At 42.5% G+C, this 17957-nt stretch overlaps 1 protein-coding gene across 1 annotated transcript in view; it reads right to left on the reverse strand.

Annotated features, from left to right (window-relative positions):
- LOC104623330 (lipoxygenase homology domain-containing protein 1-like) overlaps nt 1-17957 on the reverse strand; it is a gene marked incomplete at its 5' end in the record, with an annotated part of 35810 nt that overhangs the window by 7147 nt on the left and 10706 nt on the right. Inside the window, 11 exons of the mRNA XM_010290386.1 lie at nt 716-880; nt 1614-1742; nt 2470-2574; nt 3828-3976; nt 4797-4930; nt 6211-6365; nt 6897-7197; nt 9965-10125; nt 10952-11144; nt 11474-11670; nt 12517-12593. Of these exons, the coding sequence (XP_010288688.1) occupies nt 716-880; nt 1614-1742; nt 2470-2574; nt 3828-3976; nt 4797-4930; nt 6211-6365; nt 6897-7197; nt 9965-10125; nt 10952-11144; nt 11474-11670; nt 12517-12593 (1766 nt within the window). The remainder of the gene's footprint in view (nt 1-715; nt 881-1613; nt 1743-2469; nt 2575-3827; nt 3977-4796; nt 4931-6210; nt 6366-6896; nt 7198-9964; nt 10126-10951; nt 11145-11473; nt 11671-12516; nt 12594-17957) is intronic.

Genomic DNA, 17957 nt, shown 5'->3' on the forward strand with positions numbered 1-17957 from the left:
AAATAACGTTTCCAGTCTTATATTTCAAGAAAGCCATGTTATCTGATTCTCAGTGTTGTGAAGACAGGAAAAGATGTCACCTGAATAGAAGGGTTTAAGGTGCCATAGCATACTTGAAAATTATAAGGTTAGTGCTCAGAAAGATCTCCCAAAAAATACCGGGTTTACCCCAAACATTAATTTAGAGGGAACTGAGGTGAAGAGTAAGGAAAAATTGGAGAATGCTAAAAGAGGCACATTGCTGCAACACTATCAGAAAAGAAGAAACTCTGGAAGAAGGTCTTTCAGCAAGAGGGGTGTGCAATGCCAAAGGCACTTGGGGAACCAAGGCTTGGAAGCAAGACCAAAGTGTCTGCTTTGACAATAGAAACAGCAATATTAGGATGGAACAAGATCAAATGGAAACAAGGAGACAAGGAAGACAGCTTGGAAGGGGCTGAGGACTTGGAGATGAAAGCGCAAGAGGGAGCAAAAAGACAGTCATACACAGCCACATAGCTTCTAATGACTCTCTGATTTGGGAAACAGAGGAAATGTTAGTCCAGAGCACCAAAAGGAACCTTCTTGTAGTAACTGGAATAGTTAGCATGTGATGCATTTATAAATTTTTCAAAGCCAATTCAAGGGAGAGGCCAAGCCATAAAACTCCATGAGCTAGTGAGATTTTATCTTCTATAATGATGGGTGTATCCTGGAGAAATGGCATTCTGCTCACATGGGATATATTCTGTTGTCTGCAGTTCTGCAGGGAAGATAATTCTCTCAATGGCTCCATCATCCTCTGATTTATCCAGCCAGCGTCCACAAGGGAACTTGAGGCACTGTCCCAGTGATGGGGCGTCAATCTCCACCCATTCCAGAAACCAGCCAGTTGAATTACCTGTGGTTGGAGAGATAACAGTGAATAACCCACAAAGCCTTTACAGACAACAGCAAATGAATCATTGCATACCAGACCTCCGAGAAATAAATCTTCCTCTCTTTTGCTGATGGAAAAATAGAATAGATACCATAAAGACCATTGCAAGTGATTGTCCAGGTTTGAGCTAAAGTGTTTTACAATTCTATATGTGTCAGCTTAAAGATGTGCACGTGATTGGATTAATTTGCCTTTGTAGTAAGACAGAGGATTTACCAACAAACATGTCCCTTGGTGCCCCATAGGGAAGGAATCCACGTGTCTTTCCACTGCTTCCCTGGTTTTGAGTAGAGACACGTCTGTCTAAGCAGCAGCTAGGACTTGATGATGAAAACAACAAAAATATTGATAAAAGAAATGGGACAAGCCTATAGGTACCCAGGTGGAACAAAAAAAACCCTACCAGGTTTTGTGATATATGAGAAATCTCTCTAAATATGTGGCTGCAAAACTAAAGAGCCTCTTACAAAGAGAGAGGTTGCAAAGGTACCTGCAAGTTGCCACCACTGTGCTCTTATTGCCGCAGCCATGGGAATGGTATTAGCAGCAGAGATAGTAGCAGCAACAGCCAAAGTGACAGCAAGGATCTGTCACGAAAAGGTAAATTACGTTTGGGGTCTTGGAGGCAGGCTATTTTATACAGCAATGTGCCTAATGCACTAGAAATACTACATTACAAAGCAGATTATCTTACCTTTATTGTCATGGCCTATCTTGATTTTTTTCAGGTCTCCAATGTCCACAGACTCCACTGTAAACTCATCTACCTTCCCACGCTCAAACTTGTTCTTGTTAATCTTTGAGGCCTTTAGGCTGACTGTCCCTGTTGTGGTGATGCAAAAGGACATTGTTCAGCATGTGAAACAAATCCTCTGGGAATGTCAACAGTGGAACAGGGGAAGTGGCTAAAATGTAAAATATGGCTTTTCATCTCAAGATCTGAGCTTTGTCCCTCCCTCCCTCTGAACCCAAATCTGTATCAACACCCAAAATATACATAATTCCTTTCTTGAGTGATCCTCTGGCAGTGCCACAGGGACAATGCTGTTGTACTGTGTTCACAGCTAAAGAAATTTCTCCTACCCATCAGTTCCCTGTCACTCTCACAGGCATCCGAGTCACTGCACACAGAGCTCAGCTGCTTCCAAGAGGATTTGTTCATCAGCTGATTAAATACTTCTGGGCCACTCGAAGAGGCAGAGGAGAGCTGGATTTCAGGAGCATGCTGATTCATTGCTGAGGAAAGCAAATCATTCACTGCATTCACTACTCAGTAATGTAGTCCCAGTCAACTGTGTGGTTTCTATAATTGAAATTAAAGCCTTTAGATCAGCAGCTGCTGCAAATCAGCATCGCAAAGCTCGACAGTGATTTACAGCAGCTGGGGGTATGCTCCCAGCTATCACAATGTATGCGGAGACAGCGAGAATATGAAGCTGTGCTAAAAAGGAGTGAGGAACGGGTATTGAGGAAACAAAAGGAAACCATGACCTGTCTTTTCATGGATCCAGCAGTGAGGTGCTATCCTTTTCCATCACGTGAAGCCGTACCTGTATCGTCTCTACTTCCATAGAGAGTGATGAAGACATTGGCATCTGTCCCAGCATTCTTCTTGTCCCCGGTTTTCACTTTCACGGTGTATGTTGTTGATTTAGCTGTAGGATAAAATATCTTAATTTAAGAGTGTGAAATCTGAGCAGGAATTAACTCTACTTTTTATTGCATATGTGTGTTTCGTTTGGATTTTATTTTGACTAATTACAGCCATGTTGTAATCTCTCATTCCTGTCATATGCTGTGGTAGCTCCTGGGGTGAGCTGGGCTATCTGGTTGCAGTCTTCTACTGCTCCAGTCATTCAGTGCATTGTCTACATATCTATAGATACAAAATGAGCTCGAGCCTTCCCATTTGCTTCCTGGGAATCTCTAAGGCTCCTCAAAGCTGCCTCTGCCTATACTAGCTCATTAAAAAAACCACATCCCCCGCTTTATTCTATTAGCACCGAATAATATATGTGCATAACACATACCAGGAGGTATGTGCACTTTGACATATACAGTTCATATTCACAAACACGCCCTTCACAATAGCATCATTAGGGAAGTTTCTATTGCACCATCATATAGCAAGTGCAGTAAACTCATAAAAATGTGAAAAAGTCTCATATAGTCTTCACTGTGCTGCAAAAAGGTACTCAAGATTTCCAAAACAACACCATTCTTCCATAGTTAGAAATGTGTTTCCAAGATGCTGCTCAGCCAGCAGGTCCTCTTGAACCAAAGGGTTAAACAATTTGTGGAAATTATTCATGCATTCAAAAGCATGTGAGGGGGGAGTTAGGCGAAGTGAAGCCAGCAGAAGTGCTGGGCACTCAGCACCTTTCAGCATCAGATCCGGGAGTGTGTCATTGCTCGGTGGTTACTGCGCAAAATCATGTGCAAAAGAGACAAAGCTATTTGTGAGGACAATGGACACAAGCAGCAAGATGGAAAGTGAGACAAATTTAGGTCCCTTCACTTTCCCTGGTCATGTTTCCCCTCTGCTCGGTTTTGTGTTGAAATGTTTAACCGTTCCAGCCCCTGATGCGAAATGGCTGGGATTTATGCCTTGGATATTAGCAGTCAATGTACATTTCAGCTGAGAGATGATAACTGAACATGTTATCCATCTTCTTAGCTTGCTTACTTTGGGTCCAACCTGGCAAAATGATTAAATCACCTAAAAATGAGGAGTGTCCACTCCTTCCTGGCTGACATGCACTTCACACTTCATTCACTCCTGAAAACTTCACAGTCGGGGCAGAGTTACTGACAGCCCAGTGAACGCTAACCACTAATGCCCTTAGCACTCTAAAAACTTGGTTCCTTTTCAACCCCATACTGGAAGGAATACAAGGCTAACATAAACCTTTCTGCTCCAGGCCCAGCGTTGCAAGAGACTGGCCATCATTTTCCGAATCTTTCTTTACAAATGCTTCATCCACTGGGACCAGCTCCCTGACAATCTGACCGTCATCTTCCTCAACTGCTAACCACCGCTGGCATGGAAAATAATACCTACAAGAATGACAGCAGCACCCAGCACTTACACAGGACTTCACAGGCTTTAATAACAAAAATAAGCACAGATCAGAGGCTACTTAAAGAAAACAAGATTAGTCAAAGCTGAACAATACATCTGTTTTTGTCTTTGAGTTTTGGTATTGTTTGTGGGAGCTAAATCCATAAATAGGTTAGTGAGCACTTACTGAAAAGTGTTGTTTCTGAACTGTCAGCCCCATATGATTGATTCCTTTTAGTTTTCACTCCCAGAAGTTGAATAACTTGAGGGAACCTCCGGTCTCCCAGGCATTTTATGTTTATGAAGAGTTATGAAGAAAATGTTACGAAGAGACCCATCTTGAGGTCCTTATGAGCAGTCCCACCCACCAGAGCATTGTGCAACTTTTAAACATGTGACTTCAAGCATGTTCCAGCTCACAGGCAAGCCTGTGTTTTAGGTTTCTAATAGCTTAGGCTTTGCTCAGCCAGCTGTCTGTGAAAATCATGGGAATTTGCTTAGACCCTCTTCAGGAGAGAGAGTCCCTCCCAGGAGAAACAGAGAAAGGCTGAGGTTTCCTTCCAACCACCGCTGGTTTCCTAACTGCGGAGATGCTGGGACAGCAAAACCCCGCACAGAGGTACCCAAGAATGGCCCCACACTCAGTATAACAGCACAGTTATCACAAGGCTTCCAAAGGATGTCTGCTCCCTGTGAGTTGGTGAGGAGCTATGACAACGCCCTTCTGCACCTCCTCTGCCTTCCCGCGGTTCTGCAGGCTCCTGAGACCGTGCCCCCTTTTCTGACCACATGAAAAGGGTGCGACAAGCTGCTCACGTGGTGCTCTCCTTGAGGTCAACAATCTCTACCCTCTCCAGGAACCAGCTTGGGCTAGCACCAGAGTTATCATGGCGAATCCGCAGCTTCTTCAGCTCACCCAGGTCAATGGCTTTGATGGTGAACACATCTACCTGCACAGGAGGCAAGAGGTAAATGACTGTGTTTCCCAGAAAGGAGGAAAGGTAGGCAGTAAATGGCCAAGGGTAATCTTTTTTCCCATTAAAACAAAAGGTGTTTGTGAGTCTCCCTCGTATTCTCAGGGTGGATGTACTAAAATAACTACGGAGCTGTGAGCTCTCCCATTAATACTCATGCTTGGCTCCAACAAGGCAGTAACAGCCATGGAGCTGCACAACCCTTCACTCTTTTCTTTACCTCATCCCCATTTCAACTTCCTCTAGGTTTAACTCATATCTCCTAAATCTCATTCCTTTCAAGCTTAGCATTTTCCCTCAGATTCAGTCTGGAACTAGACACAAACTTATTGACTCCATGGAAACTCTCCTGTGCACCTCCATGTGCTTTATTTCAAACCACAGAATTTCTTCCTTTCGTCATTTACTACAACCAAGAGGTTCATTTATTAGCTGTATTAGTGTGACAGGATGGACCTTGTTATCATAATACCTCAAACATCTTAATGTGATTAACTTGTTGGTAGACTTTGGGTTTCTACTCCCAAGAGCAGAGCTTGTAACATTTGCAGCTTGGAGCTCTTCCTACTGAATGAAGAACCATGTGCAGGTTGCAGTATCACTGGTGCCAAGCTCATAAATCACAGCTAACAGCTTATTTAACAATCTTAGGCTCTTTTTTTCTGATCTCAAGTTTTCCACAGCTGCTTATTTTTTCTGTAATTTTTCGTTATTCAAAGTTATTCTGGGCTATAATAGTGGCTTTTTAATTATTCATATACATTTTAATGGCAAATATTCAATCTACAAGAGATAATGTTTAATTGGATTGGGTTATAATGTAATTATAGCACACCATGTAATACTGCTTTTATTCCCTGACAGGTTGAGTAGAACATTTAGAATTGCATTTGCAATCTAAATACTGACATACTTGAGCTGCCTCACAAATACTCTCCAATATTAATTTAAAGTTCATGGTGTTCAAGTACTCCTGGCAGGAAACATTATTACCAGAATGTTTACAGGAAGCAGATGCAAAAGGTGGCTCCGATGTAGAATTGGTGTTCATCTTATTATTCAAATGGATTTCCCCTGGAAAATGTTTTGAGGCGTTTTGCTTTAAGTAATATATTTAAGAAATAAAACACATCTGAGCTTTAAGCTGAAAGAAGCCAAGCCTTGCAGAGAAGAGACTGTAATGCACGGCCAGCATGATAACTGAGAGCGGTCTGCCAACCTTCTGCTCGCTTGAGTGAGTTGAGTTCATGCATTACCTGGCCCTTTTCAAACTTGTTGAGGTTATTGGACCTTTTCAGCTGGCGCTCACCCGTGTCTCCTCTTCCTACGCCATAGATGCTCAAGAAGACATTAGCATCTGTCCCAGCCCCCCACACATTCCCAGTGAGAACATGGACTTCGTACGTATTCTCTGCAAGTAAAATTGGAAAGGCAGATCAGGAAGAGCCCAGAAATTGCCATATTTCATCAGATCCATGGCTCGCTGTGAAAGCACGTAGCCCAAAAATGCTGGCACAGTCAGCTTTATGAAAGATTTTGTCTGGAGTTTGTTTGCATCTATCTTAAAACATGAGCAGCTCCATCTTTCTCTATCCCTTGTCATTAACCATGTAAATAGTTACAGCTTGCTAAACTCCCAGCCACAGTGGTCACTTGTGGGACTTGCAACCCAAGTGCCCCAGACAAGCCTTGGAGAACCCTACAGAAGTCCTTTAGGGTACTCCCATTTCAGACTGTCTCCTCTATCCTCTGCTTTAGTTTAACCATTGTCCTCTTCCTCCCCAGAGCTGATCAACCAAACCGCAGTGTAAGCTACACTGCAGACCTGGAGCAATGGGATGGCTGGGAGGTCATAAGTGGTCCTGCAAAACACCACAGTGTGGTTACCATCCTTCATGCAACTGCTGTATCCACACACCTGCACATTTCCTCTGATATTTACCCTCCAGAGCAGATTCTCCATCAGGTACCAGCTCCACAACAAGCTCCTTATCTCCTTCATCTTTAGCCAACCAGCGGTGTGCCACAAACGTGTAGACATCCATTACTTCTTCCACCTTGGTCTCCTCTTCTTCCTCCTCCTCAGACTTTTTCTTTTTCTTCTTCTTCTTTTTATCAGACTCTGTCATCTTCGTGGCAAGCCGCTTCAGTGTGACGCTTTCCAGGAACCAGCCATCCCCAATGCCTTTCCCGTCATGGCCTATCCGAATCTTATAAATCTTGCCAACATCTGCAGCCTCTCTCTGTCACCAAAGGAAAGTCAGCACCCAGGAGGATATAAAGACATCTTAATTTCATAAAGTGCATTCTTAAAAATGAGGAAAAAAATCTATCACCCAAAGCACCTCAGCAAAGATAAGATAAATTTTTTATGCAAGTTTACCTTTACTTTTTCCTTCCTGTTTTATTCTTTCATACTTTCACCCACCAAATCTCATCTGAACAGACTGAGCTGAAAACATTCAGAGCAACCATGGTGAGAATAGGAACTGAATCCATACTTCCTACTTCTCCATTGCTTTCCTCACCAATATTGTCTCTGTGTTGGCATCAAAGGTGAATATACCAAAATATCATATTAGTTTTTTACAGATTCTCAGTGCCTGAGGTCTTTTTTAAATTAATAACAAGATACACTTAATACGTAGCACGAGGCATGAACAAAGCAAGAAGCGATAATGGTATAGCGAAAAGGCAGTAAACTTGGACTCATATAACCTGATCTCTGATACGAACCATGGGCTTGGACTGCCCTTCTCCTTCCTTCTCATCTGGAAAATTAGAAAAGCATATTCTCACTTCGCTAGTGTGCAGAGAGGATACAATCATTAGTGATTACAATGCATCAGTGACAAAATGCTGTATTCGTAAGATTTCCATCTCTCTAGTCAATATAGCAGATACAAAACCTTGTTGGTTTAGATTGTTTGTCCAGATTACTACCTCACGAAGTTGGATGGAAGGCTTTACTCCACACAATCCTTCAACAACCAATTACTTGTTTCTGATGATTCCTTATGCTGTTAGGCAGTGTTTATGTTATAAAACTTGCAAACATTTCCTTCGGGCTGAAATCTGGCAACTTGGCATACAAGGTTTCAGTCTAGAAGCATTTTTTTCTATAGCAGATTAAAACAAAATCAATTGCACACAAGATGCTTATCAGAAAACGAAAATTGATCCAGCTGTCCTAGCATAAAGAATGTGTCTTTCCTTATGCTGCTTTGCCCTTAGATTTGCTATAATCATCCTGCATGCTCTGTCTATAACTGATGGCATTTCCTATTAGCATGTAGCTCACACAATCTTATTCTTGCCCATATCTTTCAGTAAATATTCATATCATGAAAGAGGTAAAGGATCTGTCTATTAATGGTTCAGAGCTTCTGCCTTGTGTGCTCATAAAAAAAGTCACAGAAAATGGGCAGAACTTTAAAGTCTGGCAATAAACAGCCAAGAGAGGATATAAACATGGCTATGTAAACAGAACACTGTACATATGGCTTTTTATAAATCTGATATTGGCTAATAGCTTTTACTCATAAATTTTGGAAAGCTTATTTCCTTTAAAATCAGAGAAACCTAATCTTAGAATTATAGAGTGTCTTAAAAAAGCAAACATTTATAAGACGTTAGTCATCTTAAATCCCAAGGAACTCATTAAAAATGGATAAATATCACTAACTCCATTCTGTGAAGCAAGAAAATGAGGAAGGAGGACGTGAACTGTTCTTAAAAATACAAACTACAAAACTGTGTTAAAGCTCTGGATAAAGACACCTGCCTTTGGCCAGTGACAACAGGAAGGATACCCCAGTCTTGATGATTCAGAGGAGCTTCCACAACTAGCTCCGAGTAGGTGCTTAACTGTGTGATGAGATAGATCTCATCCCTGTGGGACTGCAAATTCACAGAGAGACGTAGGCACCACAGTGCTGAGCCTTATGCTGCGAGCACATATGACAGATGTGCCTTAAATCTTGCTTCCATCTGTGTTTTACTGTCCAGATGTTGACGTCTCCTGCGGTTACTTCAATACAGAAGGATGTGGCTCTGATATGCCACGATAGCACAGCCAACTCCTTGCTCTAACCCCACATCAGGGCAAGAACTAATATCATTCCTTTCCCCCAGACCTTGGTTTCTCTGGACAGAAAACCCAAGCAAGGAAGCCAGAAAAGAGTGGTGGTCCAATATAGCCAGGTCCCACTGAGGAGAGGACACCCAACCACACTGCGGTGCACACCACCGCTTAGCTGTGTCAGCCCAGGACCTCTTGCTGGATTAACCAGGTCCTGGCTCACACACTGGAGTTTTGCCTGAGGTTTTGCGTCCCTGCAAATACTCTGCTTACTGTTGGGTCGCTCAGAAAGAGGTGTGGACTCTGCAGTGTAAACCTAAATGCTGGCCAGACCGATAACCGCAGGAGTGTACTGTACACCTCGAGCGCCGTGGCTGCGCAGTGCTTGCTGGACTAGTGCCACAGGCAGTAAAATCCATGGGGCACTCACACGTTCACAGAAAATACAGCAGCAAACCTCTGCAGGGTTGGGCTGAACAACATCTACCTGTGGTTAATGGCATGTGTGACCACAGGCAAAGCCAGGAGACCTTATATTCTGTATGGAGTTTCTTTTTCCCCAACTAGATAAAGAAAAGGAACAATAGCATATGGTCAGGCCCAAAATTTAAGCTTAAGGTCTTTTGAGATCTAACATGAGTACCTCCTTTTGAAAGAAAGGGTAAACAAAATTGCTATGAGATCATATTTTTCTATGACACCTTTGCCACCAGTCCCTCAGAAGATGAATGTCACTCCACAAAACACAAAACTTCCCAAAAGAAATACAAAACCTTCCAAAAATATGGATAGAGGACAGCAGATACCAACAGACCTTGTTGTTAAAAAGTCAACTGTTTTGTATGATTGGGCCAATTCTGTTGATGTCTCAGTTTTGACTGGTCATTTCTTTCCCCTCATAGAAGCGGCAGCTACTGCCTTCATCATACCTTGAAGATATCTGTGGCTCCCCGTTCAAAGTTGTTTGATCTGTTTTCTAAGATGATCAGTTCGGTTTTGCCTGTCTCTCCATAAATCTGCATGAAGACTTTGGCATTGGTGCCTGCGGCCCGCATGTCTCCAGTAACTACAGACACCTCGTAGTTTATCACTAGTCCAAAAATAAAGCAATTAAATCAGCAGAGAAGCTCAGATAACAACATTCCTTAGGGCTCAGGTTCAAAACTAAATTACCTTGTCTTAACAAATGACCACGTAGCCAACCATTTGCTCTTATCCAAACCAAATGTGAGATAACACAACTCTTCACTGAGGGCTAACCTAATAGTTTTCCTTTTACAAGTATTAAAAGCCAGTGTCAGAGGGTGCAAAATAGAGCCTTAAAAGGGGATTTCATTTCAGTATTAAATAGAGAGTGGTTAAATCATCTCCTTAATATAATACAAAGGAGGGAGTTACACAGAGCATCCTTTCTCAGGATCCCAAGGCAAATTTTAAGCATGGCCTTAAAATAAAATTAATCTACTGATAAAAGTCAAATAGACAGTAGGGATCTGGTCCTTATTTATCAAACAGCTTCTCTCTTCCAGGCAATGGGGTAATACAGGCAGGACGGGATATGTTCTGGTGCAGGACTGGGGCAGCGGGACAGGTAAATGTAAAAAAAGCAGAACCCACTGATATTGCAATGAAGTAGCACAGCACCTTGTGCTGTGTTACATTGTCCAGGATGCAAATTTTTCATAAGATCTCAGGAAATGGAGATGGAAAACCCAGTACTGTTTGTCCAACTGTTTTAGAAAAGAAAAGAAAAGAGGAGAATAATTTCCTTTGCTCACCAACATAAGCTCTTTGGGACAGGAACTTTTTGGTTTTGGTGTCTAACACAGTGGTGTCCTGATCCTTGAGAATGGTAGTAATACAAATTTAGTCCTAGCTATAAAACAGCACACATTTCTCAATGAGTCTTCTCTTACATTTCTCAATAGGCACAATCTCACTTGGGTAGACCTCCACCTCCACTCTGCCATCAGCCTCATCTTTGTCGAGCCATCGGTTGCAGGGGAACATGTATTGCCTTCCCTGGACTGGAACCGTGATCTGGACACTGGCCAGGAACCAGCCAGACCGGAGACCCACGTTATCGTGTCCAATCAGTATTCGGTTGATCTTTGAAAAAGCAAACAAAAGCCAAGAGCGCAGGGAAAAAACCCGACACAAAAGAATTTACTTAATATATGTCTCCTTCTGCTGGCACCCTGTTCTTCCACTGTGATCATGTAAATCATTTATATATGTATTTAGCTATAAACTTAAAACACTTTTCACATGCCAGCCTGTACACTAGAATGTCGATGTAATAGTCTATACAAAATGTATTTCTTAATACCTAACGTAAAGGTCAGAGATTCTCACATCATATTCAATCCTGAGCATCATATTGATTCTGAATTCAGACAGTCACACAAAGTACAGAGCTACCTGTCATTAATTCTTACCTTCCCAATATCCATCGTATCTAGAGTAAACTCATCCACTCGACCACGTTCAAAATAATTGCCTAGATCATTATCAGAGACCAAGAGAGGCTCTTTGCTGGAGTCTGCTTTTTCGCCATAAAGTTTGATGAAAACTTTGGAGTCTGAGCTGGCACCGGGGATATCTCCTGTCTTCACACTGATATGATAACTGACGTCTGAAGTGAGATCAACATACAACACACAGACACGTGAGTGGCATTTCCAATGCTCAGCCAGGCAATTGGCTTCAAAGAGATATAGGGGAGGGGGGCTCCAGCCACAGACGCAGAAAGGACTTCACTCCTCCATTCATGCATCTTAGGACCACACTGAATAAGCTGTCATACCTTGGAATTATTCACCAAAACATGAGAGATGCAACAGATATATTAATAAGCAGAAAGTATCCTGTATTCCTCCCTCTCACCATTAGACTATTACCAAGCCATAAAAATGAGCTTAGGCAAGTGAGATGATTTCACCCTTTTTTATACTTAATGATTTATAAAGTCAATAGCTTTGACTTTTTTTTCTAAAACAAAACAAAAAACATCTCAACCTGAGCTGTATGAGTACTGTTTTTTAAAGAAAATTGCAGTATTAGAGCCCTGGTTCTCCAGAAAAGGACAGTGTAATCTTTTTAGTGATTTTCTTCTGGGAACACAATGTTATTTGACGGAATTTACTCTACTAAAGCAGTGGCAATTCAAAATCCTGCAGAGAAAGCTATACAAGAAAGCAATTCTTAAACAAATTATGACATTAAAGATCAAAGTTTCTTTCTACATATATAATGTTGCAATTATTCTCTTTTATGCAAATTAATTCCGTTCCTAAACTAGGATTTAAGGGTCAGAGGCATTTCTCCCCAAGTGACCTACTGCAGCTTCTTGCATAAGAATGGCAAAAAAAGCCCGGTAGATTTACTGTGAACTGACATGAATCATTAAGTAGAATAAAGCAAGTAAATACGTGCACACACAGCTCAAACCCAGACCTTCTTTTTTCCAAGCTAAACTCACTTTTTAGCATTGGTGACTCCCCAGCAGGCACTAACTCTCGGACAATCTGACCATCATCCTCATTTTTGTCAAGCCATCTGGTTTACAAACAGAAATAAGTTATCTTTGAGTAATTAAGACCTATTAGACCTTTCAAAATCTAGGCTGGCTCCACACATAGTAAAAATCCACATCACAGTCAAAAAGGTATTTTTTACAGGGCTTGGTATCTCTGTTGACTTTGCAGAGCTTGACCAGTCCCTATAGCAGTTGCACTTTAAACCTCAATTTTTCCAGGAAGAGAGACCATGAGTGCCCTGCTCGCAGTAGATGAGCATCTGCTGTGATGTCCATCTGTCTGGAAAGCACAAAATCCATAGCCACAAGTTATTCCTGTAAGTGGGCAGTCTCGGTCTCCTGAAAGCATTAACCTTCATTGACCAGAAATACTTGCCACCTTTATTACTAGCTGCCTTGATTACAAACTTCGTAGCACCTAAGTTACTAAAATCCCCCCTTTTTTTAGTGTTTGCTTACTCAAATCTATCATCACTTTTGTCTTCCTTACAGACACGTGTTTTTTCTCCACCAGGAAGGGGATGAATTTTGTTGTTCCCATTTTCAGAGCTGGGTATGTGGAGGCAGCTGGCACCAGCAAAAGGAAGGATTTCCTTTGTTTCTCAACATTAATCTAATGATCCAACTAGACTAATTGAGAAGAAGAACCGGGGACAAAGCAAAATGTAGCGTGATCTCACGGGGAAGAAAAATCTGAAAGGAAAACAGAGGGGAACCAATTGCTAACCTGGTAACCTTCACAGCTGCTCCTTCAGCCTCAGGGATGAAGGAATTACAGCCTCAGCCCCACCATACGCCATACGGAACCGCTGTACCACCACAGCGAAGGCCCTGGCAGAGGTTTCTCACTCTCCCCGTCAAACCCAGACTGCTGCAAGCACTCGGGATATTCCTGTAAGCATCTGCTTAGGCTGAGGCTTCCCACAGTGGTGCACTGGGGCCATTTCAGTCCCCAAACACCACGTCGTGAGAGCAGGCACGGTTCCCAGAAAGCCCCTTGTTCCCAGGTGCAGAGCTATCTGCAGCAGCATCCTGTGCAGCTAAAAACATCGCTGGAAGCCAGTGGGGGTGAACGAAGGACAAGTGAGCAAGCGCTGGCAGGTCACGCAGGGTATTGAAGCTGTTTTAATAATTCCCAGAACTAGAAAGAGAAAAACAAATCCCCAGAAACTGTTTCTTTTTAAAGGTGCCCACACAGCTACGTGAATGACACCAGACCGCAGAAGTCCTGCTTCTCAACAAACACGCGCGGCACAGACGTACTGCAAGCTTCCTGCAACGTCGCCGTGCCGCGCGCGCTCGCCTTGGCCGACCCTCACACCAAAAAGGAGGGGAGCTCTCTTCCCATCTGAGTTTCCACCTTTGATTTTGCTGATGAGCCAGCACACATGGAAATCGGCAAATGACCCTCATAACAGGGATCTGGGGACAAATGCCCACGGAGAGCTGGATCAGACCTACGGTATCTTGCTGGTAATAAGCCAACACAGCTTACTGTTGTGATGAGTTGGACTCACCAAAAAAAAGAAAACAAGCACAAAGGAACCATGCAGAAAACCAGCACTGGGAGAGAAATCCAAACATAAGCTAGAGCTGGCCGGTCCCAGTAGAACTAGCAGCAAAGCCCCCATGCAAAAGAGGTGCATACAGCCCCACCTCAAAGACACACCTCTCCACCCCCAGGTCTCCTCTAAGCTTTGGTGGCTTCTCGGTTATGCAGTCTACCCCGTATTCTTTCGCTCTGTAAAGTAGGTGGCCGTGTGCAGGTGGCTTGAAAAGGGCTAAAAGCTAAGAGGATCGGCATGAAGGTGCCGAACGCGTGAACATGAGATGATCACATGAACACCATGTGAGGGCATCAGGTGTGGTGTTGTGCCTCAGTGGAGGCTGAGAGGGGTAGAGGGGATAGAGGAGTAGAAAAAGCTGTGGGGAAGACCATGAAATTGATGTCAAGAACTGAGCAAGGGTGGAGTGCAAGGAGAGCAGAAGAGCAGCATGCCAAGACAGCACGTTATCTTAAGAAAGGAAGCCTTTATTGATGTTTTGGGGTTGGGGGATTCTTTTTACCTGTTAGAACCGGTGCTTAATACCTTTGCATCATGTAGTTCTTGATGCTGGTTCAGGATTCACATCCTTGGACAGGTATCCAACGGCTAGGGGATCGCATCCTCCCAAAAGTTAAGATGCTTCTGATACGTGGATGTTAACTGGGAGGACCCACAAAATTCGAGCTTGAACACCACCACTCCACAACCACTGAATTCAGCACAGTCTTCAGGAAGGCAGAAGCTCACAAGGTAGACACTCTTCTGCTCTCCTGTTGCTGTTTTTTGTGTCCTGCAAGCTGCTGTTTATGGTGCCAGTGTACATGCTGTTGTTTTCTGTCACCTTTGCCATTGCTGATGCTTTAGGGAATCATGGGATGAATCTGAGTGAAACACTTCTGCGTCAAGGTGACAGAAAATACATCCCGCAAGAAACAGATCTCTGTGTGCAGCATGGAAAATGATAACGGTTTTGGCAATGAGTTTGGACAAGAAAAGGTAATCCAAAAAGGAGGACACATGCCTAATTAAAGAAATTCCCCCTACCAATGTTGGTAGCTACTGATGGCAACAGGAGTATGTCTTGGACTGGAAGAGTAAGAGGAAGGTTTATCAGCAGAAGTGGATTAAGGCTCCTTACTTTGTTTCAGCCAAGAAAATAGCTAGAATTGGCAGAAACACTATCTTCTCAATAAGATTACTTCAACTAGTGACAGAGGAAGTATTTGGATGAGTATTTTGTTCCTTCCCTTCAGCACATATGCTGCAATATCCTAATTTTACTTCAAATGTAATTCCAATAGTGTATCACTGAGCAGCAGATTGCAACCAGGGGTTTATAGTCTTACACTGAGCACAAATGGACTGGCACATTATAAACACATCAGGCTGCAGAAAATAGAATTTTTCAGTATAGTGCCATCATATTCCTAGTACAAAAGGCCTGTCAAAATCTTTTATTTTACCATTTTACCAGAGCTTCCATACAATTTCAGTGCATGTAATTCACATGGCATTGTGGGTTTTGCAAGGGTGTAGTTGTGTCCTGTATCATGTACTTAGTTCTAAAGAGATACCGTATGCCCACTAACCCAAAGCAGACACAAATACGACACAAAAGCCACTTCAGAACAAATTTCTAGAGGATCAGAGAGTCAGGGAAGCACTGTGGGAAAAAAATGGTATGACATCATACACAGCATTCAAAATCCAGTAGATGACACCTGTGTGCAATTAGAATGACTAGGACATCCATTAGATCCAGAGATACATATTTGTGTGTGTCTGTAAAAATAACCTATGTGTGAATACATGTAAAATAGATAGACATTTCAGTCTATTTTTAGGCAACAAAAGGAGGTTCTCTGGATCCCTTATGCAATGATCACTTTTGGCATTTGATTGAATAAGTGTCCTTTCACAGGAGCATCATGCCATTCATGGTCTGTCTATTGTTCTTCAAAGAATTAACGATGTTCCCTTATGCTTGTGCTGGAGAAAAATTAGGATGGTGCAGTCCCTATGCTCAGAAAAAAACGTAATGCAGTATCATTGAAGATTTCATTGGAGCTGTAATGATTTATAGCATATAAAATTCTATCCTATCATGAACTCATGACTTTGCCTGATTGAAAATTCATTTCTGTCTGGGATATAAATATTATGAAAAATAGGCTATTTTAGAGAATGTCAGCTAGTCCATTCCTGGACTTCCACAGAGCCTTGAGAGAAAATGAAATCTGAAGAACTCGGTTCTGAGCTTCAAAAGAGTTTGATTCCAGTTCTGGGGCGAAAGGCAAACTCCTTCGTTTTGAACTTTCTAGCAGTATTCACAATCACAATACCTAAACCGCATCAGGTATGATAAGGTATAAATGGTTCAATTATGCCACTGAATGATTCAGTGTTCAGTCCCTAAAAGCATGGATATTATAATGTCGTGTGGTCATAAGGGAGGAATAATACTCCAGTGCATCCAAGTGATGTCCTAGTAATTCTGCAAATAATGCTTGAAGAAGTTACTTGCATTTACTTCTTGCAAGCACAGATCAAATGACCACTTTAAAAATCACTGAATCTAAGAGGAGTTACAAGCTATTCCCTTTACAGCCAATTGTTTTAAGAGTTGAAAGCACAGGCCTGGGAGTCATTATTTCTCGATGCTCTTCCTGAATCTGACACAAATTCACAATTAATCCACTTAGTTTCTCTTTATCTCTGCTGGCTCCCTTGTACAACAAAGACAGTCCTTCTCATAGAGCTCTTGTAAATATTAGGTAATATATGTTCCTATAAAGTCATAAAAGAGCTTTCAAATTAAAAGACAAAATATGGCCATGCGTATAAATATGTAAATAACAAGAACAGAGAATTCAATGAGTTATATGCAATGAAGATCTATAAGGATATCCTACAGACATTAGTTATAGTGGTTAGCCAGTTCCTTGCTATAATATTTGCTCTCCACACGCTTGTACAGCCTAGTTTTTACAGAGGTAAGAAGCCTGTGAAGCTTTCTGCACGGGTGAGATGTGTTTCTGCAAGAAGGTATTTTGTCTTCCATCTGTCTCATAGTAGCAGCTAGGCAACAGAAAGTCAATGGCGTAGCTTTCAATAAGGACACAGCAGCAGAAGTTGTTTTCTCCAGACCATGAAATTATGCTGTGTAGAAGAGTGGAAGTTAATCAGGTCTTGGAGGTGAAGGCAATGAGAACATCAGCATGTCCACTGGCTGGCCACAGACAGGCCAAGCAGAAATAGAATCTTCCCTTGTGTCCCTCAGATGGAGTCTCTAACTAACCTCACTTGAATTGGCTCACTAAAAGAAGGCCACTACTCTTGGCCAAGTCTTCTTCAACGTCTTGGCTCTGAAGAACCAGGCCTCCCTGAGCACCTGCCAAAGCAGCGAGGACATAAGCTGTCCTTGGCCTACAGGACTGGAGGGGAACATCCAAATGCTGCAGGTCATGGAAACATCTATCCCTCACATGGAGGATGCAGTGGGTGAGCACCTTCACCCTCAGATATCTCCAGACTCCATGACGACACCCGTATACTGCGATGATGCCCCAGTCTCTCAAGAGACACAGGCACCAAAGATAGCGAGAGGGATCAGCTGTCCCTGTGTTTGGAGGTGATCAGTCATGTTACCTTCTCAATCTGAGAGGAAGAGATAATGTTGGCACAAGGACAGCAAACAAAGCCACATGAACAACACTGGTATCGCTTGGAAAAAGAGACATTAAGAAAGATAAGAAGAGTGGAATTCCATCACTTTTGACTTGAAGCCTGAATGCACCCCAGGAATATCTTGGAGATAAGTCCTGGGTTTTCTTTCTC

The sequence above is a fragment of the Phaethon lepturus genome, unplaced genomic scaffold, assembly GCF_000687285.1.
Source record: "Phaethon lepturus isolate BGI_N335 unplaced genomic scaffold, ASM68728v1 scaffold13357, whole genome shotgun sequence".
Classification (NCBI taxonomy): domain Eukaryota; kingdom Metazoa; phylum Chordata; class Aves; order Phaethontiformes; family Phaethontidae; genus Phaethon; species Phaethon lepturus.